At 35.1% G+C, this 27,582-nt stretch overlaps 1 protein-coding gene and 1 non-coding gene across 2 annotated transcripts; both read right to left on the minus strand.

Annotated features, from left to right (window-relative positions):
- CIP2A (cellular inhibitor of PP2A) lies at window positions 1–27,363 on the minus strand. The gene is made up of 21 exons (XM_061193053.1): window positions 27,198–27,363; window positions 22,431–22,578; window positions 21,502–21,614; window positions 20,546–20,640; window positions 19,936–20,032; window positions 18,549–18,671; window positions 18,244–18,389; window positions 17,785–17,860; window positions 14,455–14,673; window positions 12,973–13,132; window positions 11,531–11,672; window positions 10,348–10,447; window positions 9,441–9,559; window positions 7,079–7,274; window positions 6,542–6,616; window positions 6,337–6,447; window positions 4,813–5,009; window positions 2,670–2,783; window positions 2,336–2,418; window positions 1,456–1,595; window positions 1–394 (listed from the first exon to the last, which is right to left on the minus strand). The coding sequence occupies exons 1-21, from the start codon at window positions 27,297–27,299 to the stop codon at window positions 224–226; spliced, it is 2,727 nt and encodes a 908-aa protein (XP_061049036.1). The 5' UTR covers window positions 27,300–27,363; the 3' UTR covers window positions 1–223.
- LOC133094180 (small nucleolar RNA SNORA11) lies at window positions 15,449–15,578 on the minus strand. Its single transcript, XR_009701397.1, has one exon. It is a non-coding gene; the product is annotated as a small nucleolar RNA SNORA11 (small nucleolar RNA).
- Window positions 27,364–27,582: the final 219 nt, after the last annotated feature.

Here is a 27,582-nt window from a genome sequence, read left to right on the forward strand (position 1 = left end):
AAAAAACAATAATGGAGGCTAAGAAGAATATTCTGAAGTAAAAACCAAAGAAAGCTTTAAGCAATAAAATCCAGAAACAAGAAGTAAAACTTTAAGACCAAATAAAAACATGTATCAGATCAGGTTCTTTACTAAATTAATAATTAGATAATAATTTGCTCTTGTTTTGGAGTCACAAATTACCTTTCCTACCCCACCTTCCCAGTAGATAAATACATAATATCTATATACTGAGATTCACAGTTTCTGGACTTATTTTCCCACCACTTAAACTGTGGATCATTGCTATCATATGAGAGTGTTTGTTCAACTCTTCTTGCTGAAGTTTCACCAGGGACTCTTTCTCTTCCAAACGACCTTCTAACTGAGCCTTCTGAACTTCTAGGGAGGAAGCCTAAAAAAGGGGCATGGGGGAGAGAAATTGAAGAAAACAAACAACTTAGCGTGTTTTCTCTTCACAGAAACATGCTTTAAGATGTCCTTTGTTTTTATTTGTAAGACAACCATATCAAAAGATACATTACGATATGTATTATATTTTAGTTAACAATTATATGGTAAGTTTAAGATCAGTAGTTGATAAACAATATAATACAAATTGGGGAGACATGTTCAATTTGTCTTTTTAAGTCAATGCTAGCAGCTGGACTTTTGCAGAAAATACTACATATTATTATTTAGAATTACTATTAAGATAAACACATTAAGGCAGAACCAGGATATCTGTAAATGTGGCATTAAATTTTATGCCTCTTCTGTCACTTATGCTCTGTAGTTGTTCAGTCTTTTTAATCTTGGTCTGTTCTCATCTTCCTGGTGGTAGATGGTCCAGAAAGCACTATTCATGGCTACCACACTCAAGCAATCATGATAATGTAGAAAGAGCAATGACCTTAGAACATATAAGACTACTGTTTCACTTAGCTATGTGACTAACCCTGAGCAAGTAACTTAACCTAAGATTCCGTTTCATTTGTAGGATTAAAATATTTATTAATACTTATATATTAATATATTTATTAAAGGGAGGAAGATTAAGAAAAACATTTCAAAGAGTCCTATGTAAACTATAAAGTTCTAAACAAATACGAACTACGATTATTGTTATCACCATCCCTATAAGTAGAGAGATGCAGCTATACACATATACACAGGTAGCTACCTGTATGTGACATTAAGAACTGGGAACCCCTTTCTGTATCCTTTGCCCCCTTTAAAGCAGCAAGTGCTGTAACAAAGTATACATTTAATTAATGTGTAATAATTTTAGGAAATACAAGTTTTCACACTGTGAGAGCCCTCATAACAAACAATTGTCAAATCACTTTGAGATTCTAATATTATCTTCTAAGCAAAATTACTAAAGAAACAGAACATTAATTTATCCAAATTCACCTTTTTCACAAAATAAGACTTTTTCATTTCACTGCAAATGAGACTGCAACAGATTCTTACCTTAATGCTCAATTCTTTTCTTATTTGATCTGTTCTATTTAATTCTTTTCTAAGGACACCAATGGCTTCTTCTTTATCTTCCGCTTCTCTTTTTAAGACTTCAATCTTTTCTTCTTGTACTTTTATTTTTTGTGCCAGGTCTTAAAACAAACAAACAGTCAGCTTTGTACTCAAAGGTCCTATACTGACATTACCCTGAAAAGGTTTAGAAGCTATTATGTTATATAAGAGCAAAAAAGAGACAACTAGAAAGAAGAAGAACATCTTGCTAGAAATAAAAGTTATACAGTACTTGGTGAATAAAAAAACACCATGAAACTCTTCTCCTATGGCACTATTCTACAGAAAATGCCAAATCTCCATGTCTTTCCCTCTTCCTCTGTTCTGAACACAATATATAGTAATGAGGGGAAGGACAATCCTCAGAGTTAAGGGTTAGAAAAGAAAGGGCAAGAGAAAACTATGAAAAATTATATAGGTAGATGTCTGTGCTCTAAGTCAAGTGAGTTAGAACAAAAATGTTTTTATGGATCATTTCAGAACTACTACCATTAAGAAGCTAGTAACTAAAAGTTACCTAGCACTGCCACCTGCTGTTACATTCTTTAAAAAATTTTTATTTTTAAAAAGGGCAATCATTTCCAATAACTCCTAGATTTCAAAAATATGTATTGCTTTTTCAATTTGATCAATCTAACTAAATTACTTTGTAAAATGTTATGGAAAGAAAAGGAGAGCTGTTTAAGATGTGATTTAAGGTTTAAAAAAATGAGATAAGTAAAAAATAATGAAACAGCAAACTAAAAACCACTCATGCTTTGATTTTCTTCCAACACAAGATATGTTAAAATATAGACAATTTGTTAAATAAGCTACTTACTTGCTAGCTTACATTCTCTGTCTACCAGTTGGTTCTGTACTTCTTTTCTCTGTTCTTCTTTCTCTATTAGATGGGCAATAGTTCTGAAGTTATAAAACAATACAGAAGAAAACATCAGTGAATCATATCATTTCTTTTTCTCCCCAACAAGTATTTTAAGAGGAAATTCTGAAGAATGGTAATCACCCTTAACTTCTGCCAAATATGCACTTTATATCTACAATAAGTAATAATTCCATTAAGTTTATCTATAAAAAGCAATGTTCTATATACAGGGAATCATTTTGTTTTTGAAAAATCCAAAATAATTAGAATAAAGAACTAGAGATTTTACTTTTCATTTTGTTGCTTGAGTGACTCATTCAACTTTTTCACACTCTCAATTTGTTTATTTAGAGAATCACACGTGACCTGTAAATCTTTGTTCTTCTTCTCAGCAGTTTCATGCCTGAAAAGACAAGGAGATGAGGTGATATTTTTATGGAGGAACACATATGATGGAGAAAAAAAATTCAGTGTCTTCTTTACCATTTCTTCTGATCAAATTGCATATACTGCAGGAAGAGGAGGAAGGTTGCATGAACAAGCGGGACATAAACAGAGTCAGATAACTCTAAAAGATAATAAAGATATGTTTTGGCTGACTGAGGAGGTAAAAATTACTATGAAGTGGAAACATGTGGGGCTTTAACGTCATATTTATGGATGAAGAGCTTCATTTACAGATAACGTTGCATAACATAATTTGCTATAAAATACATGCCTCTATCTTTATAGTTAAGTCCAGAAACTGAAACACCTTCTATAAAAAGGATGACGTCTTTAAAAAAAATTAAACTTGCACCTTTCATCACTGGCCTCTTGGGCATAATATATGTTTAAGTAAAAATGCCAAACTAATGAATTAAGTAGTTGAGGATTCTAAATTTCTCTTGCCTCTATAGCTCTGCATCTTACAGTCCTGCTTATTTTTACCTGCAAGGTAACCACATAAAAGAATCCTTTCCAAAGTAATACTTTGACACCTAACTATCTTAAGCATAAAATGTTCTCTTCATGCCTCTGACTACAAAGACAAACAAGCTGGTGGCACTGGCCAAATGTGGCCAGTAAAGTGTTTTACTTGTCCCACACAGAGTTTTTAAAATTCTGAATTTGAATGCCTTTAGATATTCCTACCATTACAAATGCCCTTCCCCAGCCAGCTTCATTTATTTGTTACTCACCTGGCCCCTCAAGGCTGGAGTTTTACTTCTGGGCCCACCCCTCAATCACTGTCTGGAACATAAGCAGGTCCTAGAAAGCCCATTTTCTCTTGGACCGCTGCCTACTTTCTCTTACACCCTGACTTAACACAAATGGTCCACTTTATCGGGGCTGCCTCTAACAATCAGGCTTCAGAAAAAGTTGTTGTGGGAAAATATCCTGTTTAAAAATCACCTTGTCCTCACAAATTTTCTAGATGCTGTACATTTTCCATCCTTCATTTTTATTGATGGGCAAATAAAATAAGCACACGGACCTTGCAAAGGTAAAAATTTCTACATCTCTACATTAATACCAGAGAAAGAACATTTTTTCAAATCTTAACCAGTCTTAAAGTATAAAGAAAAACAAGAAACAAGTTAACTAGAGTGTTTTTATTTTTATTGTTTGGTAGAAAGTACATAACTGTTCCTGGTCTTCCTTATAATTCATAAATTTTAAAACTGGCTTAAAAGATAAAAAGTGTCAAGGGAAGGAAAAACGACCAATCTCATACTTTGTTAGTGGGTGGGCATATAAATTGGCATAGCCTTTTTGGAGGGAAATTTGGCAATCAATCAAAAATTTAAAAGCACTCACCCTTTAAACCAGCAGTTCACCTATAAGAATTTATTCTGCAGATACAGTCATACATATAAGTAAACTACATTCAAGGACATCAGAGAGAAATACTGACTACAAATTAAGAGGTGAGTTAAACACGAACACCCAAATTTCTATGCTATTAGGCTGAATTATATGACAACTGTTAATATTCAACCACTTTTGATCTGCAGAAATGGCTAATTCATATGGTTCAACCTGATATGAATTGTGACAACTAAGGTCATTCAACAATTATTTATGGAGTGTCTAGCCATGTATCACGCACTGTTCTAGGCCCTAGGGATTTCTCAGTGAACAAAACGGACGAAACTTGTCCTTGAGGTGCTAACATCCCAGATGACTGATGACTCTATGAATAAAGGAAAGAAGTAGAGTCAACTGGAAAGAAATAGAGACACCTGTATCCTGTTTCCAGCCGTGATACTGAGTTTGAGTAAGCAATACTTCATTGCACTATGACATAAGTTTCTTGCTAACTACTTACCTTATAGTGTCAACAGAATATATGAATACTCAGAATTGGATTTTAGGGACACAGAAGAGAAATGTCGTGTGTTCATTCTAGATTCTAACCTTACACAGAAACTTTTACTTTATTAATTTACCTCTGAAGAAGTTCCATGTAGGATTTTGTCAGTACTTCGTGTTCTTCAGCCACAGACTCTAACTTCCTATTATGTTGAAAGAGATGCTCAATATCACTCTGGGCTCTTTCTGATTCAACCTGCTGTGACTTCAGCAACACACCAAGCTCTTCATTTTTTCTCTCAACTTCTCTCAACATATTAGCAAGTGTCCGTGCCTAAAAGAAAATGGAATAGACTCTTACACTATCATTTACATAATATGCTCAGTTTCTACAATTTAAAAGATTTACCAAATAAATCTTATTGTCAATTTAATCATTACGCCAGTCTAGAGGGGTAGAGGGCAAGCTCTGCTCCCCAACATCAAGGGTGGAAGTGGGGTCATACAGTTTTCACACAGTGTGAGAAGTACTATAAAGAGGGCAGCACAGGGAGGGAGGATCATCAGAAGTGTGGGAAGGAGAAGACCAGAGAAAGCTTCCTGGGAAATGGAGGTATTAAAACTAAAATCTGAAGGATTATTAAAAGTTAGAGAAAGAGAGGAAAAGGTATTCCAGACACAGAAGAGCAAGTGCAAGGACAGAAAACAGAAAAGTACGTCAAGTTTCAGAAACTGCAAAGCAATCTAATATGTCTGACTGCAGAGAATGCAGTAAGTTCTAAGGAACTTAAACTCTCTGCTGAGCTAAACGGTGAGACACTGAAGGATATTCAGCACAGGGGCAATGGAACCAGAGTACTGCCTCAGGGATGACTGTGGAGGAAGAAGGGAGGGTAGATCTAAATACAGAAGAAAGACGCCTTTGACTGTATGTTGACGGTGGCTGAGAGGAAGGAAAGGTAGGAAGACTAATCAGAGGCTCTGCTGTGATTCATGTGAAAAATGAAAAGAATCTGACCTGTAGCAAACAGTGGTAAGAATAGAGACAATGCACAAAAATGTAGTATTTGGAAGGTAGAATTCAACTGAACTTGGTGAATGACTAATTATAGAAGGTAAACTGTGTGATTTCCAGGTTTCTTGTCTGGAAAACTCTTAAGAACAGTAGAGGGAATACATAAGAAACAATACATTTTTAAAAAGGGAGGGTGATGAGTTCAGTATTGGTTCTGCTGAGTTTGAAGTATTTGATGTATATTTAAATGGAGCTACACAGGAGACATTTAGTGCTTGAGAAAAAGGATCCGGGCTCAGCATAAAAAATTGGGGGCATTAACATTCTGGTAATGACTGGAAACCATGAATCACCTAAATAAGGGAAAAGGGATTAGAACATAATCCTGGAAAACTCAACATTTAAGGGGTGAGTAGAAAAAAAGGATATAGGAAAAAAGTATCCATTAGGGTAGGAAAAAAAAATCAGAAGATAATTGTGTAACCAAAATTAAAGGGGAGACAGTTTCGAGACAGAGGGAGTAGTAGTTAACTGCTAAGGACAATTTGCTTCAATCAGAGTAATGAAAATAAAACTAGTATTTTGTACGTTTTATTTACTACATTTATTTTTCTACTAATCAGATGTGTCTTCATATTGTACACACCTCTGTCTCAGCTTGAGTTCTTTGACAGCGATATTGAGCAATCAGTCTATCAGCCTGTGCAAGGGCCAGAGCTTTTGCTTCCAAGAGATCTTGTAGCCTGCTTTCTTTGGACTGTAAGAAAACATATCATTAATCTTCATCATTTACTGGAAAACATCTCTTAAAGCTTAACTGTTACACATAATTAAAATAAGCTTGTACTCACGGCTAATGTGGATAGTTTCATCTCATATACATCCATTATGTCAGATATTCTCACATCATTAATCTGATCCTTTACCTGGGTTTTAATAGAGTTAAAAAATCAGAAATTGTTAACGCTCAACAAAATAAAAAAATAAATGCCTAATGTGAGACTAAATCACTGAAACTTAATGTCATATGAGGCAGGTCACAAACATTTCACTAACCTGGCTATTGCAGAAGAATATCTGGGTAAGATCTGATACGCTCGTGGGAATTTAAAGTATATTCAAGTCGGGGGTGGCGTGGGGGTGGTGGGAGGGTGGGCTGGTTCGGGGAGACGAAGGGAAGACGATAGCCATGTTAAAATGTGGGAATTTTATGACTGATTTTTTCCTCTTTTCAAACTTTCCAGAATACTGCTTTTTATAGTAAAAGATAAGGTTTCAATGATCAAATCTGCATCTAAAGTTGTTTAGATAAATGTTATAATAAGGGTTGATATTTAGTTGGTATGTTCCAGGCAGACTCTTACTTATAATGGCTATTTATCACTCACCACAACTCCAGACTGAAGCTTCTCTATTAATTCCTCAATGTTCAATCCAGGAACTCTATCTTTCAACAGTGGAGGAGTTAAACATTTTACTGATGTTGGAAAACTGTGATTTAATGATTGCAAAGGCATTCTTCTGGGCATATGTTCTGTTTCCTGTTGTCTATAGGTGTTGTTTGCTGCTATACTTTCTCCAAGTCTGAATGGGAATCAAAAAAAGAGAAATAATTATATAAAAATATAGCAAAAGGCAGAGTTGGTACACAATTAGGGACTCATTGAGAATGGGTCTTTTGGGGAGTGTAAGTCTTCAAATATTTCTGAAATAATCTTGGAATCTATGATGAAGCAGGATTTGCGTAAATATCCTAAATTTGCCAGAGGAAACTCTTTTCTACTCACAACCCTTTATAATGACAACTCCACCTCTGGTTTGGAGGCATTAGAACTAGTTTCTGAGTGTGGATTATTTGTAAAAATTAAATACAAAGTTACTGGTATTGGTAAGAACATCCTTCTAACCATGGACAACATCACCTGGCCTTTACTTTTTCCTTTGCCCTTCCCCTTTCTCAGTCAGTATGTTCTCACCTACCTAACTTCCATTCTGCCCCTGCCACTTATCCCATCTTGTTCCTGCCTCGGGGCCTTTGTACAAGTTGTTCCTTTACCTAGAACACTCTTCCCACTAGATCTACATAGCACTGGCTCCTTCTTATCATCAGGTCTCAGTTCAGACTCACTTCCTCGGGCCCTCCACCCATAGTGACATGCTCATTATGAAACATTTTGTAAACCTCATGACAGAAGGTCCCCTAATTTACTGCAATATTCAAAATGCCTAGAAGAAGGCCTGGCACAAGCTGGCCCTCACCTTATTTAAACATTTGTTAAATGTTTAAGTAAAACAAACACACTCCAAAAAACCAACCTACACATCCACCTACCTACCCATCAAGTATATAAATGCACCTTATTAAACTAAGATAATGTAAATATAGGCATAAATGGACATAAATAAAACAGCATAAGTGGACATCCGAGATAGTGTCCAAAGAGAAAATTATACAACACAAGACAGGGAGGGATGGCAAAGACATAGTGAAGTGATAGGAAGGTTGCACATACAGAGACACAGGGTGAAACTCCACCTTTCAGTGAAGCTGAAGCTTTCTACTCTGAAGCGTGGGGGATTTTGCTTCATGTCAGATTACCACAGTTGAAGACGCAAGCTACCACAAAATAAAGCAGCCTCACAGACGGCTACCTTGTAACTTGAGAAGCTCTCTATTTATCCATTTAGTTGTTAAAAAATATGATAAAATGAAAGGAATTTCAATTACATGGTCTCTAGGTCGTGTTTTCCACAGTTCTTCATCTCTTAATTTATGACTACTTAAATTATTAATTCTGAAAAATGAGTTTGCTCAGTCAGTTAACAGAAATAGCAGAGGTTGGCAAACTTTTTCTTAAAGGACAAGGTAGTTAAGTATTTTAGGTTTGAGGATCCACAGTCTCTGTTACAACTACCCAACCCTAACGTCGTAGCATAAATGTAGATGTAGACAATACAGACAATATGCAAATGAATGGGTGTGGCTTTGTTCCAAAAAATTTTATTTATAAAAATAAGCTCTTGCCTGCTGTCTAGAGTTTGCCGACCCCTGGCATATAGGAATGTCTTACCACTTAACAACTGTCTCAGTTCATTCAAACCACTTCTGCAAATTCATTCATATAGACTACCTAAATTTATTAAAATTAAAGTAGAACCCTACTAGACATTTTGTCAACCATTTAGTTTACAGACAGCACTGAAAATCTGAGTTTTTTTCAAACCTAATTGCAAATATTCTCTTAATGTTTAAAATAGATGAACATAGTAGATAATTCTGCCTGGCCATTATCCCACCTTCTGATAATAACAGATTTTTTTCTTTAGGAATCCCTTCCTTGGTAAACGACCCAGATCTGGTCAATGAAAGCGATGCTTAGACTTATCACTCACACGGTTGGGAAAGAAAAACTCTTTGTATGGAGAAACTAAACTGGTAGGATGTAAGCTTAGCACAGAAGCTACTATGTTAAAAAGAGGTGTTGAGACAGAGAGGCGTAGCATCTGGATAATACATTTAATCACCTGGATGGATCTAGCTATTCCCTAAGTGAGTATACATCTGGCTTTTTGAATTGTGGGAATCAATTTTTTTTTTAATTGAAGAACATTTTTCACTTGAAAAATTACTATTACAATGAAGTCTTCAATTCACGAATTTTCCAATCTATCTATATTCAGGACTACTGAAGAAACATGGCAGGGTATTCCAGCACCACAAGAGATACACTGCAAATGATTATAACTCACACTAACGCAGGAAAATCTGGCAGTGGAGCAGCTTCCAATAATATTCTCAATCCAGACTGTACTTGTTCTCTACTGTCTGATGTTAAAGCAAAAGCCAAGGGAGTAATCAGGCGAGGATCCTAAGTAAATCAGAAACCAGAAAATAAAAGGCAGAAAGAATAAATAACGTCAGGTCTTTAAGAGTAAGGTGAATAAATAGACCTAAATCATAAAATAATTCTAGGCAAATTCGAAAGTGTTTCTACCTGATGTTTGAATGTATTTATTAGTCTTTACCTTGTTATAACTGCCTATACAATCAATAGTAAGGTTGGCTTAAAAAAATCTGGCAAAGGTTTTGAATGCTTTATTGTGCCTATGAAAATCATGTCTTAAATACTTTGAGTAATTTAAATATCACCTACAACTGACTGATGTTTTGAGTTATTGTTTTATTTTTCTAGCTACCATTTAAAAGAAAAACTAGCTAGAAGAACAAATGGCTAATCATTTCCAAATTAAAGTAAAAAATAAAAGTAAAATTCAAATTAACTCAATAAAAAATTTTATTTTAGTGAATGTAACAATTATACTTTAAAGTATAAGTCCTTCATGTCAGTAAATTTTACATTAGTACTAAGCCTCAAATCATCTATTCTGAAAAAAAATTTTATTGACATAAAATCAGAGAAAAATATTAAACTATAAATCCTTTATAATTATCAACATTTTAGAACCTACGTAAAATAACCGTGTAGTGAGAATATTATAGTTATGTAAGACAATTAACAATTTTTAAACTTCCTTGCAATGGCCAGTTCTAAGAAAAACATTAATCTTCTAAAGATAAAGAATATTACAACAGAAACATATAATAGGAAACATTTATATATAAATCAACTTCAATATTTGAAGAGTTTAAACTCACCTGAAGGATTTTGTAGAAGCTTACTTCCATACCAGGAACCAACTGTTTAAGTTTGTTCATCAAATCAAGAGTTTTCAAAATTACATCAGCAGCAAGTTTGCTTTAAAAATAAGTCATATTTAACTTAGATAACTCAAAAATTGCTTAGAGCTTATTTCTGTCCATACATCTAAAGAAAATAAAAACCCAAAACCTTTGTTCTTAAACCTCAAGAAGATTAAGCATTGTTTCTTAAGAGAAGAAAAAATATCAGAGACCAACATCCTTATAACCCAAGATCCAAAGAGAACAAACTGGCATTAACAGTTTAAGTTTAGACAGTGTTTCTTTTTCTAATCTCAAATACCAACAGGCTTCAACTTTCTGCTTGAAATTACTAGCAGCATTGGCAACATGACTCATTTAATTCTTAGCCTTGTCACTAAAATATTAACAAGAGAGGGCAACCTTAGGCAATAAAGAAGATCTAATATTTACTGAATGAATTATACTAAGCCGTTTTTCTCAGCCTTGTAATTGAAAAGGAGTACAAAAAAGTAAAAAGAGATAATTCTTGTTCTTGAGGAATGTAATTATTGACAGTTTTGACATTTATGGAAATTGGGACAAATCAGTGTTCAGCATTTAGCAGGTCCTCAGCAAAGACTTGTTAGATGGACTTAATTCATGGGGGAGAAGAGGGATAAAATAATCTCATTACTATCAGTGAAAATCCACATTTAACCATAAGCCTTTACATGCTAAAGAAGAAGAGTTGTCTTTGTTATTAGAAACCTTCAGCAGTGATGGATTTCTTTGAAATAAAAACGATTCCTGTTTTTTCATGCTTTTTCACTTCAAAATATAAAGTTAAATGAATATAAAAATAATTACTCAGGCAATGTCAAAAAGGAACTAGAAAAAAATGTTCAGAAGTATAAAAGACCCTTAGAGAATCACAATAAATTAAGACAAACCTAAACAATGAAAAATAAATCACAGATATTAATACCTCTGTTTAGAAGCATGTTATCTATGAATTAAGTGAATTTTTAAAAAATTCATCATGAAAATATTTTTGTTAATTCTCTGTTACACCTTGGCTTAACAGAACATACCCAAGGATGATCCTCCAAAAGGAATGAGAATCATTACATCTTTTGATTTTTATTACTGTTTTGCCATTTGTATTTCACATACTCACCACAATTCAGAATCTGCTACCTTTGTTCCAAACCCCAGATCAATCTTGCCATATGTAAATTGTTGCTCTATCAGAGTGGTACATTTGATAGTCGTCAGAATTTTTGCAATATGCATTTTTAGAGCATCATCTCCACACAGAGGTAAGTTTTGTTAAGGAACACAAAAAATTCTCAAAAAAAAAACCCTTATATTTTTATAGCTCTTTACAGCTTTTAGGATGATTTCATACAAATTATTCTTGTTCCTGCAATTTGGTGTAATTATTGTTACATTAGCTCAATGACAGATTAGGAAACTAGAGCTCAGAGCATTTAAGTGACTGACAAGTGGCAAGAGATGGGACTGACATCAAAAGTTTCTGACTCAGAGGTAAAACAGAGGAAGGATCTGCTTTTCTACTGGATGTTAGCTTTTTATTAACAGGTGTCACAACGGTTCAATAAATACATGTTGAAATAAGGGAAGTTATTTTCTCATTTGTTATTCCTCAATTTCTCTTCCTGTACTGTAGTTAATTTGAATATCTATCATTTAAAACGAGTTAAGTTTGGTACCATTCAATGAGAGAAGGCCTGAATATTTTACAGGTAGTATCTCTAAGGTCAAGCAAAATAATCATGCGCTTTTACAGCAGTGGCTTTCAACTTTGGCTGCATGTTAGAATCACCTGGGTAGTTTAAACAGTCAATCACAAACACTCCTCCACCCCAGGGTTTCACATTACTTTAATTAAATCAGAATCGCTGGAAGTAATGTTCAAGAGTCAGTATTTTTAAATGTTCTCCAGATGATTCTAATACATAGCCAGAGTTGAGAATCACCGCCATCAAGAAAGAGGAAAATTAAGAAGCAGCAGCTCAGAGAAGAGATTAAAGAGATGCGGAGTTTGCTCTAGGGCAGGAAAAAGTTGAGCAAATTCTTGTTGCTCTGAAATACAAGGTTATCTTTTTTATAACCAAGTGTAATGTCATCTTTACTGAAACATTTATAGAGGTGTTAATTTTTAAAACACAAGCTAAAAAACTAAGCTAAAATAATAACTACCAATCTTTCTTCTCTGATACACTCCATCAAAGAATGGCACCACACATCATCCAGGGACAGCAATTTGCATCAAAAGAGAGTATCAGGGTAGTTATTTTAGAATATATCTCCTAATCTCAAATTATGATAAAAATGTACAGATCAAGTTTAAAGAGCATTTCTGGAAATGTTCTTTAGCTTAAAAGTTTTACACAGAAAAACAAGGGGAAAAAAGTCTAGATAACTTTTTAAGAGACTCTTCCTTGAATATCAGGTCTGTAAGTTTAAACTTGAGTTCAGTAATTCTGAACAGATTCAAGCATGAGAAGTGACAAAATTATAAAGACAAAAATGCAGTAAATACAATTCTAAAAAAATAAGTAGTTATTTAGTTTCCATGTTTATACTGAAGGATATTTAACAAAACTTCAATGGCCTTGACCATCCTTTCACATTTTTTCCTTATTAAGGTCTCATCTAGATTTTGTTCTGTGAACTGAAGCTGATCAAGGAATGTAGGCAGCAGAACGGTCACAAAACGGTCAGCTGAGGAACAGTTAGCAGTATCTATGACATCCTGGAGAATTAACCACCATTTTTAATGATTAAAAATAAAAACAGAGATGGAATACAGAATGCATAAACGGTCATCACTGAACTGCAACACTCTTTAAATTTCTTATACAGGTGATCCTTGAACAATGTGAGGGTTAGGGATGCTGACCCCACCATGCAGTCGAAAGTCTCAGTACAACTTAGTTGGCCCTGGCCTCCTGTATCTGTGGTTCTGCATCCATGGATTCAACCAACCTCATGGATTGTGTAGTACTGTAGTACTTACTATTGAAAAAAAATCCAAATATAAGTGGACCCAAGCAGTTCAAACCTATGTTATTCAAGGGTCAACTGTAATTACTTCAAAAATTCTTTGACCTGTGTCTCCCATTTAAAATCTACCCTTTTATCCAGTTTTGAGGGCTATGATGACTTTTTTCTCAAATGGAACAGTAAGGTTTTGGGTTAATCGAATGCAAACAAGACTTTTTAAAGTGGACCGTATCTGTGATTTAAAAATTATTCTAAATTAAAAGTATGTACTGAAAACAAATATCCCGAATTTGCTAAATGTAATTACAATAACTAAATAACAGACACTGGTCTTAATACTTTACAACCACAAATAATTCCCATCAAGAATCTCAAAGCGCTTTTTAAATGCTAAAACTGACTGTTAACAGTCAAGATCAACATGAAACAGAAAGAATAATTTGTGCATAATCCTTAACAAATATATTTAATCACTCATAAACATTTTGGTTTGTGCACACGATCCAGTCATGAGAGGGTAAACATTCTAGTAAGATACTGGGGTAGACAGAATGGGTATAAAAACAGGGAGAATAGTACAGAATACTAAATGACCTAGAGAGTAGAATCTACCAGAATGTAAAGGCCTCTACGGAAAGGATTTCTCTCTATATCCTAAGTACCTGGCATGCTCCACTCCATTTGACTGACTTAATCCAATGTTCTATATATCCATTCCATAAAGACAGTAGACAGTATCTACTGAGATGGAGAGACAGAACGTGACTACTGCAAGAAGCACAGTCATTCACCAACAACCCATACAAATCTTAGTCAATACCTTTACTTGTTATACTGAAAGAAGTATATATAAGCTATTTAGTGAAAAAACAAACAAACAAAATTCTCGCTAATATTTGTGACCTTGCCAGAAAAAAGAAATTCAGTAGCTGAATGGTAGGGAGTTTAGTAATTGAGAAGTTTTCCTGAAGTGTATGAACAACTGGAAGTTTATTATGAACATTTTACAAAACAAACTGTTCACTGAGAATCATAAAAGTGGAAAAGTCAATTTGTTAATCACTCTAGTACCTCAAGTATTTCCTTGAACAACTCCAGTGCTAAAATAGAACAGTTTTCTGATCCATCCAAAGGTTGGCTTGACCAACGAAGTAGAGCTACAGGAGGTTCTAAACACTTAGAACGGCTTCCCAGAATGGTGCTGCCAGATGGAGGTTGTTCAAATATCATCTGCGTAAGCACGTGGCGCAGCTGAGCCACTGAACAGAACGCAAGAAGTAATTCTAAAACCTGTGCAATATAAAGCTTTCATTAAATGTCAATTTCATTAGACTTGAACGCACAAAGCAACCAAAAAATGAAGCTGGAAATGATATACATTTTTTTTTTTTTTCTTTTTAGATTAATTTGTGCTTTTATTTGCCAGTATAACTACAGTAACCTGCAAACTTTTTTATTCTAAAAAGCACATTTTACATCACAGTCCAACAAACACACACATATATAATGTGTATACATATATAAAAGTGAAACAAAGGTTTTGCCAATAACGTCTACCCTGAGTGTTAATTCTTTTTAAGACTTTTTTTTTTTTAACTAAGGCTGAACTGCACTGACACATCATAATCACCAAAGTCCCTAGTTCATCTTAGGGTTCGCTTTATGAAGTGAATAGTGTTGCACGTTCTATGGGTTTGGACAAAAGTATGATGACATAAAATCATTATAATGTCATACAAAGTATTTTCACCGCTCATGAAAACTTCTGTATTCTATGTATTCATCTCCCCTCCCCACCAAACTCCTGGCAACCACTGATCTTTTTATTGTCTCCATTGTTTTGCCTTTTCCAGAATGGCATATAGACGGAATCTATTTTTCTTTTTTCCTTGAAGAGAGGGGTTCAAAGCCTTTATGCCTGTAACACCACACATGGCCCAGCTACACGTGGACCGGACAGGCTCCAGGTGGCAAACACCCCCACTAAATACTGTAGCTTTCCTTCCAGTACTGAGCCCCATCCCACTGGTCCTGCCCAGCAGCCACGTGGAGGTGAACGGGGGATACGTGTTGGGTATATGTTCATAGGAAGGCCACAAGTTTTGTGCCCCTTGTCACAATGAACCCTGATTCCTGTCGGGTGTGTTGTAAACAGACGAGCCATTTCTTCAGACCCCCTGCTCTGAGCACACCCCTGATATACATTTTTAAAGAAAATAAAATAAAAATTAAAAGTTGCTTCCAATTTTTCCGAGTATTATTTTTCAAAATGTGTCACTAGGTTCCAGAAGGTTACAAATAAATTTGTTAATGGTAGTTACTTCTAATAACAGGATTGTGAGAGCCAAAGAAGAAAGGGCAACTTCAACTAATCTTATATACCTTCTACAGTACTTAATTTTTTTTCAGCACAAACACGTTGTTTCAAAAATGAAAAAATAAAATTAGTAATTAAGAATACCTGCTATCATGCTAAGATTTAAGAACTGCTATAAAGCATACTTTAGGATAATATTTAAAAGTGGCATCCCATAGCTTTAAAAGCTTAAGGATGGCTACTTCCATACTGTTTACACAGTGTGGCAATCAGCCCCTTAGCCTGCCTCCCTATTCTACTTCATTTCTTCCTTGCTTCATAACTGAACCTTATTCCATTACATAGCTTCCCACATCAACTTGTTTACTAGCTGTTAAGTTAAATTCTACCGTATTTCATTTACTACCAACTTATAATTTAAAAAAATTATTGGTACCTCTTTGCCTACTCATTTTCTACCTTTCTTCATGTTTCTTGTAAACGGCATACAATTGGGATTTGTGTTTTAATCAACCTGATAGTGTCTGCTTTTAACAGAATTCAGCCCATTAGCATTTACTATGTTACACATGATAAACTCTTTGACTTATTCTCTTTTAAATATAAATTGTAGTACTTGTTTTTGAATAGATAATACATTCTTTTGGTTCCAAAGTCAAAAGTACTAGCCTGACCTTTAACTACACTTTCTGGAAGCAAAAGACAATGTTACCAGTTTCTTATTTATCTTACCAGAGATACGTTCTGCATATACAAGCAAATACTTTCTCATTTACACTTTCTCTGTAAGTATAACATACAGGGAAGTAAACATATCAATTGCTACTGCAAAGCTAGATGTTTTCCTCAAAGTGAATACACCTGTATAAATAGCAACTAGGTCAAGAAAGAGAATTCCACTAAAACTCCAGAATCCCCTTGTGTCCCCTCCCAGACAATGCCCCAACCACTACTCCACATCAGATTTCTGACACCAGAGACTAATTTTACCTTAGCTATTCTTGGATCTTTACATTTCTGTATAATTTTTCAATCGGCTTGCCAGTTTATATTAAAAACTCACATGGAACTTTATGTATAAATAGAATCTTATAGTGTATACTCTTACATCTGGCTTCTTTAGCTTAGCATTATCTTAGTGAGATTCATTCATATTTTTGCATGCAGCTGCATTTCACACATTCTCACTGCTTACAGTATTCCAATGTATAAATATACCACAGATTATTTCCACTGTTGATGGCATTTAGGTTGTTTACAATTCTTGGTTATTGGTAACAGTACTGCTATGTTTTGTACATGTCTTTTGGTGAACACAAGTATTCGATTCTTTGGGGTAAATATTTAAGAGTGGAATTGCTGGGTCATAGTTGCATATGTCTTATGTTAGTAGATTATACCAGTTTTCATAAATGGCTGTACCAATTTTCAGCCCATGAGTACAGCGACGCTCTCTTTACATTTTTTACATTCTCATCTATGCTTGATATTATCCACATTTTTAATTTTAACCATCAGTGGGTATGTACTGGTACTGCATTACCATTTAAATTTGCATTTCCCTGAAGATTAATAAAGTTGAGCAACCATTTCATATTTATTGACCAATTTGTTTTTTTTTTGCTCAGGTTATCTACTGGGTTCAGTGTTTTTTCTCATTTATAGGTACAAATTTTTAAATGATATACTTTAGATAAGAGTCCTTTGTTCAATATACGTATTGTAGATATCTTTTCCCGCTCTGTAAATAGTACCAGTTTTAAACTTTCATTTTCTATTTAACATTTTCTACACGTCTTTTGGTGAAATGTCTCTCTTGGCTATATAGCTAGGAGTGGAATCTCTGTGTCACAGGGTGTACATGTGTTTAACAGGCACCGTGAAACAGTTTTCCAAAGGGATTATGCCAGTTTATGAAGATACAAGGAGGGTTCCAAAGTATCGGTAATGTTCTGTTTCTTGCTCTAGATACTGGTTATGCGGCTGTGTTCATTTTGTAAAGGTTCAGAGATCGATGCACTTAGATTTTTCTGCACATTATAGTTTTTAAAAACTTTAAAACAAAAAGCTGTGTTTTTATATACCTTTGAAGAAGAATCAGGATCCTTTCCATTAAGCAGACCTAATACTTGATTAAGACATGAAGAAAAGTGTTCATACCTAGGTTCAAAATAAAAATATACATCAAGTGATAATTATGAAATTGATACATTAAAAATGATTTATATATAAAATAAATCATACTGTTCAGATGTAAAACTGGTTTTGAAACAGATTAATCAAGATATGTATATTTTGGAGAATGACACAACCTTATTTACCTAAGACAAAGACTGAAACATACACACACACCCTTGTTTTACTTTTACATTTCAAGTCAGGAGAGCAAAAAGAATGGGAATAAAGCACATGAAAACATTTTGATTTTAGTCTATTGTGAATCAGTAGAGTCCAAGTTTACTAAATCTAAAAAGGCAGTTTTGTTTATTACAAATACATCTTGCTTTAAAAAACAAGTCCTAAAATTTGTCAGAGAGCCATACCTGATAAGATAATCTGCAATTTTAGGATTCTTAAGAAGATCCATCAGTAGATCAACTGAATACTTTCTAGTTAGTGTGCCATCACCATTTATGAGAATATTAAATATTAGTTGAAAAGTTTGATGAATGTTTCGAGCATGGAACAGCTTAAAAACAAATCAGGAAAAGTATATTATACAAAAAAATTTAAGTTGACCATCCTAAAACTCAACAAAGAGTCTCAATGACTTTTAAAGTATCAGAGAATATAAACTTCAGAATTATTTTCGTAAATTGCAAAAAAAAAAAAAAAAAAAAAAATTTACCTTTTCCCCAACCTCTTCGTTTAATGTCAAACTGGATAATATTGAAAGTGCAAACACAACCACAGTTAAACTACTATGGGCCAGGAAGCTTATAAGAGTTCGATAAAAAGATTTCACATTATTCTGAGGAAGAAAAAAATTTTTAAATAAATTAGAATAAAAAAAATTATGAGTCTTACATTTTGTTTTAGAAAGTATATCTTCCACAGAGTAGGTAAACTTTTATTAAACATTATTATCAACTTAAGAGATCATTCAAGGAGTAAGATGATACTTTCACATATTGCTTACAGTAGTATAGACAGGTACAATCTAAGTGAAGAGCAGTGTGTAGTCATGGGTTTATGAGCAAATGTTTACCTTTCTCAAACAGTTCCATGGCTCAAAATAACCTCCACCAACAAAATAAGATCAGGTCAGAAAAATCCAGCACATGAACAAATGAGATATTATTTAATTTAAAACAAGTAATAATGAATATTACTATTCATAGCAAGGGAACTGTTCACAAAGCACCTTAAAGAATCAATGAACTTTCCTGATTTAATATATTTCTAACAGTGGTTCAGTTAACCTCACTTGAGTGCCTTCACTTACCACAAGTACTGGTAGTGATGTTAGGCACTTACTCATAAATCTTTCTGGGAGAGCTGTAATTGATTTTGTGGAAATACAAGACTGAGGTAAATGTAACTGCCAATGGCATATCTCCCTTTTTTAAACAAACAAACAAATAAATAAATAAAAATAAATTTATCTATTTATTTATTTATTTATTTATTTATTTTTGGCTGCGCTGGGTCTTCATTGCCGCGCATGGGCTTTTTCTCTAGTTGCCGTGAGCGGGGGCTTCTCATTGCGGTGGCTTCTCTTGTTTCGGAGCACAGGCTCTAGGCACGTGGGCTTCAGTAGTTGTGGCTCACGGGCTCTAGAGTGCAGGCTCAGTAGTTGTGGCACACGAGCTTAGTTGCTCCGCAGCATGTCGGATCTTCCCAGACCAGGGCTCGAACCTGTGTCCCCTGAACTGGCAGGCGGATTCTCAACCACTGTGCCAACAGGAAAGCCCCGTGTCTCCCTTCTATCAACACAAAATAATTTAGCATTTCTTGTATTATTCAATATGACAAATAATGGGATGCTACGGAGAAGAAAAACTTTGAGTATTTAACATTTTTATTAACTCTTAACTTGTCTTAATTAAACATATATGAAGGCTGGAATACTTCAAGTTATTTATATGTCAATATGATTCTTTGTTAACTTTGATGGGTCAGCTGGATAACACAGGATAATTCTTGTAAAATTTTTAAGAAAAAGGTGAAAAAAATTTTCTTTAAGCATAGAGCCCACCACAAAACTAGAGAGAAACATTTTATAAACTTCTTACCAAAGTCTTTATGTGCGTTTGAACAGAAAGATTGTGCCGACAAAGATTTGCCAATAATCCTAGACAAGGCATTGTCAACTCATCTTCAGAAGACTGACTGTTGTTTTAAGAAAAATAATAAAAGATAAAAACATCAGGTTCCTTCTAAATTACTCAAAATTATATAGTCATTTACACATTTAAATTCCTTCCTTTTTTTAAGCAAAGAAAAATCTGATTAACATGTGAAGACTGCCAAGCTTTGAATAGTACTGATCATTTATTTCATGTTTTTAAACTAAATGATCCTACTCAATTGCAGCATACAAATATAGAAATAATTGTCAGAGTAACCACGTGCTATCTCATCAGTACATTCTTCGGTCAATAAGATTAAATATAAACATAATTTTCAGTTTCAATAAGTTTTTCTGTCTCAATCAATTCATTTCATAAATTTTTGTTATAAAAATTAAAGCTGCTTTACACCATTTGATCCTTGAAATCATCTAAGAGGAATAAATAAGAATCAGTCTCACTCAGTTTAAAAAGTTGGAAAAACTTATTTAAGAAAAATAGAACTATTACACGGTTTTAGTTAAACCAGTAGATTGTTTGGTTGCATACTCACATATGATCAATCAGGAATGTAATTAATTCATCTATATTGGCACCAGAATGCAAAATTTTGACGTTATATGTTAACCTCTGCAGAAGCTGAATGCACTGAGAATAAGAAAATAGCAGTGAATATAAACATATAAAAACACATTTGTGTGCTCACAAGAATGAACTCCTGTGCATATTCTGAGCATGTAACCATTTTAGGAGGCATTTAGAGCAAGAACTTTTCCATATCTTAAAAAGGTTCTATCTTCACATACAAGTGATGAGATCTTAAACACACACAAGTAATGAGACCTTAGAGTTCATCTCCTGATTCACACATTTCTATATATTCTATCTCAAACAGCATCTTGTCATCAACCTGGCTCACTTAATCATCTTAAACTTATATGCAAGTTGAAACACATATTCTATCAATTCTAAGATAGATATTTTTCTTATTTTACCATCTTTAAAATTGCACGTCAGTTTAACTTGCAATGTTTTTCTTTTTTACAACTGATGGCATATTATGTTGAGAAATATTATGGGTATAAGAGCTTTGAGTCTATGCTAAATAATACCAAATCTGTAGCTTCAGTTTTTGTAGAATGTTTCCTCAATAGATTGAGACTAGGTGCCAACTCAAATTACAATTTTAATATGAATAGCTTACATCTCAAAATGCTGACATCTGTATTTATAAGTCTGTCAAAATAGCCATAATCTGGATTTTTCTTAAATTATAGTGCTAGATGTGAATACAATTCTCTTCTTCAGAAACTCTTAAATAGTAGTACATGTGTGACCAACCAGCTTTTAAATTTATTAATGGTGAGAACTGTGCCTAATCATGCGGTATTATACCAGCATATAGTACACTGTAAGCGAGCAGTTTACAATAGATACTATCAATTTTGATCTGAAAATAAGGAAGGAAGAATGAGCATTAAGTGGAAAGTACTGTGTGGGTGTGCATACCTGCAAAAACACTGAATCATTGTGGCAAGTACTGCTCCGACAAACCACTCCTGCCAGCACACTATTCAGGCTGTACGTATTCTGAAGACAGTCTCTGGTTTCATTGTCCACAGCTGTAAGTTAAAATAAAATGACACAAGATAGATCATTTTCATAAATAATAATTTAAAATTTATTTCATATTAAATTTACCATTATATAAAAATATCAAATATGATATGGCTATTTACTTTACAAATACCTTCCAATTCAGAAATTTAACCATGGTGGCTATTATACTGGACAACACAGATATAGAACATTTTCATCATCTACTGGACATGCTGCTCTATGTTACCACTTCTGTATCACTGGGTTTTTTGTTTTTTTTTTTAAAATAAGCACGTATTAATTTTATAATCACACAGAGAAATATCTCCCCTCCACCCCCAAACACAAATCAATAAAAAAGTAACCACTGAATGAAAATTTTAAAACTAAAGGTAAGGTAGGGAAAAACAGAAAAAGTAACACTTGCATTTTTAGCCTTAGTTTTAAGTTCAGTGTAGTCTATCAAAAAAGGATGATGTTTTGATCACTAGCTATGACTTTCCAGAGTGCTGTAGTTCACACTGACATTATGTACATGCATTTTTTTTTTTTAAATTCAAAAATAGGCCCGCATTTCCCAAGGTACATTCTTTTCTGTAGACCACTGAACCCTTGATATGCTTCAGATTCTTTGTTCCAATAATCTTAAGAAAGGATGCATATAATTTTCCCTTTTCAAGAGATCCACAATACAAAATAGTTCTGAGAGGTCCTGCAATGAAGAAATCTTTTGAATGTGAATCATTCTCCAAAAGATTCTATAACTAAATCGGCCCTTTAAAAAAATACTAAATTCATACAACTTCTAAAAAATAAAAAAGAGAAACTAAATACATTACCTAGTTGAGACAGCAAACTGATGATACTTAAGATCAGTGAAGCACTTATGTTTGGGTCTTCAAGTAGCTCTACAAGGCAACTTAAGCATTCACTTGGTAGTATCTGATTTGATGTAAACAATCGGGTGAGCTTCTGTCCAGAAATTACCTAGAAAAGAATCATTAAAATGTGTTAGTTAGGGCTCCCCTGGTGGTGCAGTGGTTAAGAATCCGCCTGCCAATGCAGGGGACACGGGTTCGAGCCCTGGTCGGGGAAGACCCCACATGCCGCGGAGCAACTAAGCCTGTGTGCCACAACTACTGAGCCTGCACTCTACAGCCCGTGAGCCACAACTACTGAGCCCATGTGCCACAACTACTGAGCCTATGTGCCACAACTACTGAAGCCTGTGCGCCTAGAGCCCATGCTCCACAACAAGAGAAGCCACCGCAATGAGAAGCCCGTGCACTGCAACCAAGAGTAGCCCCCACTGACCGCAACTAGAGAAAGCCCGCGCGCAGCAATGAAGACCCAATGCAGCCAAAAATAAATAAATAAAATAAATTAACAAAACAAAAAAGAGCCCTCTTTAAAAGTCATGAGGGACACAGAATAATTTTTTTTAAAAAGAAAATATTAAAAAAAAATGTGTTAGTTAAGAATTGGCAATTTTCACTTCTCCATTTCAAATAAAAATCCAGTTCTTCCAAAGTGCCATTGCCACACTTTCCCAATTTAGAAAATTCATACATGTTGTTCCCTCTGCATAGAAGATCACCTATCCCTTCACTCACTAACTAATGTAATCATTCCAGTCTCAATTTTGTTTCCTCCACTAAGCTTTCTCTAATCCTCTTCCACTAACTAGGTTAGGTTTGCCTGTTATACTATCCTATAGTACATTACACTTTTATTTGCTAAGTCGGCAAGCTTTTGCCAACTTAGCAAAATTTATCCTCCCCACTACACTGATCACTCCATGAAGGCACAGACTACAAATCAACATTCTACTACCAATATATTTACCGAATAAATGAATTCCACCTTCTTTGAGGGAGGCAAATGGAAAGTAGAAAGCAGCTAAATCCAAAGGCTTATACATGGGATTAACGATGTGATTATTCCTTCTGCTCCCTACCAGACAGTACCTAAGCCCAGAAGTTAGAGATCACAAAGAAGGAAGATAAAAAAAATTTTTTTGAGTAGGCAGGTCAGGAATTAAAAAATTTTATTATTTGTTATTTCACTATTTACTCCTCTCATAACACTATAAACGTACCGCCTACTAGCACCACCTCCGGGAAGGGTAAGCTGGGATGAGGGCTGGGAACAGTTGTCAGACAGCCACTTACTTTCAAAATGCTTTATGAATATTATTCATTATTAAGCAAATCTTTTCTATAAAGATAAAAGAAATCATTTACTTTAGGATTAGATTAAATCTGTTCTAAACGTTTTTATTCTTAAAAGACTTTTTTTAAAAAAGACTATAATCAGAATTGTTTTAGCATCCCTCTATCTTTCTTTTCTATATCCCTTTTATACCCTTGCCCAGATGTCAGTTTTTCTTGTAAAGCTTTGCTGATAAGAGATCTTCAGAATATCTGTTCCCACAGAGTATGTATTTTAACATTAAAGTAAAAGTCTATCAGACTGAAAAAACAGGTCCAAAGGTGAAATTAGATACTGAGAGTAAATATTTTGAGGTAAAGAACCTTCTGAGCATTGCCCTTTTGCCTGCTTATACAGATAGCCCTCTAAAATATTAAGACATTTTCTGCTTTAAATACAATTTCCCTAAGGACTGGACCTGTATTTCAACAACATAAGTATTCTAAGATATAATAATTATTTATTATAAGGTAAAATTTAAAAAAATCACTTTGCATATTTTCCTCTTTAATCATACACATTGAAGGTTTTAATGCAAATAGGACTTATTTCAATAATAACTAATACTCCAGCACTTACTCTGGCCTAGCTATTGTTCTAGGTACATTATATATGTTAATTCCTTTCAGCTTCATAATAAACCTGTACTAATTGTTTTACAGATGAGTAAACTGAGGCACACATAATAGACAGCGGTACAACTGGGATTCACTGTTCCTGAATCCCTGCTCCATAATCATTACATAAGATTAGTGCTGTGAAACACCGTCAAGAATGAGACCAGGGCTTCCCTGGTGGCGCAGTGGTTAAGAATCCGTCTGCCAATGCAGGGGACACAGGTTCGAGCCCTGGTCTGGGAAGATCCACATGCCGCGGAGCAACTAAGCCAGTGCGCCACAACTACTGAGCCTGCGCTCTAGAGCCCACAAGCCACAACTACTGAGCTCGCGTACCACAACTACTGAAGCCCGCGTGCCTAGAGCCTGTACTCTGCAACAAGAGAAGCCACCGCAATGAGAAGCCTACGCACTGCAATGAAGAGTAGCCCAAACCCGCATGCAGCAACAAAGACCCAACACGGCCATAAATAAATAAATAAATTTATTAAAAAAAAAAAATGAGACCAGCTCAGCTCTCCTGATCATAAAAAAAATCCAAAGCTAAGGTTCTGCAAGAACACAAAAATAGTGCAGCAGAAGCGCAGCAGGATAGCAGAGTGAATAATCGTTCACATGATAACCATCTATCACCCTTTGTATCCTCAGATGTTGCTCTCATGAGGTTGCTCTCATGAGGTCTCATGAAAAACATTCACCATTAATATTGTCAACCAAAAGAGTTAAAATTTAAAAATCTGAGAGCACCAAGGAGTGGTGTGGATGAATGACAGCAAAATTCACATATTGCTGGTAGGAGGATACATCAGTATAACTTGTGGAAAACTGGTGTTTCAACCAGAACTGAACATAAACTTACCCTAAGACCCAACAATTACACTACGAGGTATATAAGAGAAATGAATACATATATCCACAAAAAAATGTGTAAAAATGTTTATAACAGTTACTCAAAATTCCACCCAGAACTGGAAACAACCCAGATGCTCATGAACAGGAGGATATATATAAACTGTGGTACCTCTGTACAATGGAATTCTAAATAGCAATAAAAAAGAATGAAATACTGGCACATGGGCCACATGAATAAATTTTACAGATTATACTGAGAGGAAGAAGCCAGACACAAACGTACATATTAATCCACTTAACTGAAACTTTAGGGAGAGTTGAAAAACTTATAGGGTGTTGGAAATGTTCTGTCTCATATGACAGGTGGTAGCTACTTGAGTGTACACTTATGTTTAAAAAAAACTATCAAACTCTTCACTTAAGATTAATGCACTTTATGTAATGTATGTATGTTATCTCTCAATTAAATGGCAGAAGAATTTTTGGTAAACCTCTTGAAAACTTTGGGAACACAGTACCAAGAAGCCAATGTCCAAGCCTCAAATTTCTTTGAAGTCTCTTTCAATTCATAATAACACCCTGTTCAGATTCACAACACAACTGTTTACTCTCAAAGAGAGGTAATGTTTCCAATTAGAATCTAAATTTCTTAACTCCAAATTCTTAAATAAAACTGACAGCTCTGCTTATTCTGTGGCTTCTGGAGTCCACTAGTGCACTGTTTTATCCTCATTGAGAAGCAAAGCCCTAGCATTTAACAGCTAACACCTTCATTGTTAGGTTTGTAGGGATTTGTTGAGGTAATGAATGAAAAAAGAAGAGTGTTGAGATAAGCTCCTGAAGTGGTAAGAAGAGGAGCACCAGTAAAGCTTGAGAAAACTCACACAGTTAGTGCACTACAGTCACAACTAAGGCTGATGTTGCTGTGCCATTCACTGTTGCCTTCTCTGTAGTATTTTGCAAACCTTTGGTAATTTAGCCTTTTATCATAAGGTTTATAAAACAAATAGTATATTTAAAAATTATGTTCAATTTTATGTTAACAGAAGCTGCGACAGAGAGAACTTTAATTCTATGTTAACAGAAGCTGCGACAGAGAATTAAAATAAGCTTTGATTGAGCTTAATTACTTTTTATTAAACTGAGGTCATTATTAGTTGGAATTCCCTGAATGCATAACAAATGACAGCAGGAGTTTAAGAGCCTAAAAACAAATAGGATCACAGAAAGCCGTGATTATAACTTTTAGCATAAGATAAGTACACTCTAGATGCAAATCACTGGGAACTAACAGAAAAAGTGACAATTCAGCATTTTAGGACTGAAAAACTGAGCAATAAATTTTGGTAAAGAAAAATTGTGATTACTAGTAAGGGAGATTACGTCCTAATCCAGAGAAAGTTGAAATAATAATTTTCAAGCCCGAGTTCAACATGAGTTCAAATAAAAGCAGTAAGCAACAGGTTCAGATTGTAAACTGCCTAGTGACAGGGGTAAATCAAGTTTTAATCGTTACTCCCCATGACCTCCACCTCCGAGAATTGCTGTACATTTTGAGAAGGATCTGTTACAATGGAAAAACCAACATAAGAAGCAAAGGAAAAGATACAGCTCTAGCTTTTTCCTCTACCAACTCCAAATACAGCCTAAATCCCCCAACCTTTTGTCTCAACCTCCCTCTTTCTAGGGCTATCAGTAGTTACTCATCCCTTGCTGCAGTCAGCTGAACGCGCAGGGGCTTGGGGCGGGATAGAGAAGGGTGGGAATTCAAAGCTGACAATCATTAGCCTTCTTTACCAATACAAAAAGGCAGCGGAGGGAGCGAGCTGTCCTTTGTTTTCTAGGCTGAGACCACTACATCCCGGCCACCAAGTGAACGAAGGCTACGAGGAAGCCCGTCTCGTCCGCCACCCCGTAGGCCCTCACCTCCAAGTGCCGCAAAAGCTGGGTGGCGTTCGCTTCCGACTTAACTGCTTTATACTGACTAATGGTCAGAAGCAAGGACTTCAAGCAGGCGGTGTTGTCCATCGGGACCCGCCACAGTCCCGCTTCGGGATTAACACCACCGTGCCACTCGATGCCAGCTCGGTCCTCTAGCTTGCCCCGCGCTTTTTAAAAAACTTTCCGCCCCCACCCACTCGCTCCCAGAAGCTTCCGGTTCCGGTCGAGCTCCGGAAGTCCCTGGGCAACCGGGGGAAGGGAACCTTCTAGGAAGGGAGGGGAGGGGTGTGGTGGTGGAGGGAGAGTGAGGTGGGGGTCGAGGCCCTTTGTGAGTCCGTGAGGCGGGCTGGGAGTTGTCCTTTCAGACCCC

This window comes from Eubalaena glacialis, chromosome 6 (assembly GCF_028564815.1).
Source record: "Eubalaena glacialis isolate mEubGla1 chromosome 6, mEubGla1.1.hap2.+ XY, whole genome shotgun sequence".
Classification (NCBI taxonomy): domain Eukaryota; kingdom Metazoa; phylum Chordata; class Mammalia; order Artiodactyla; family Balaenidae; genus Eubalaena; species Eubalaena glacialis.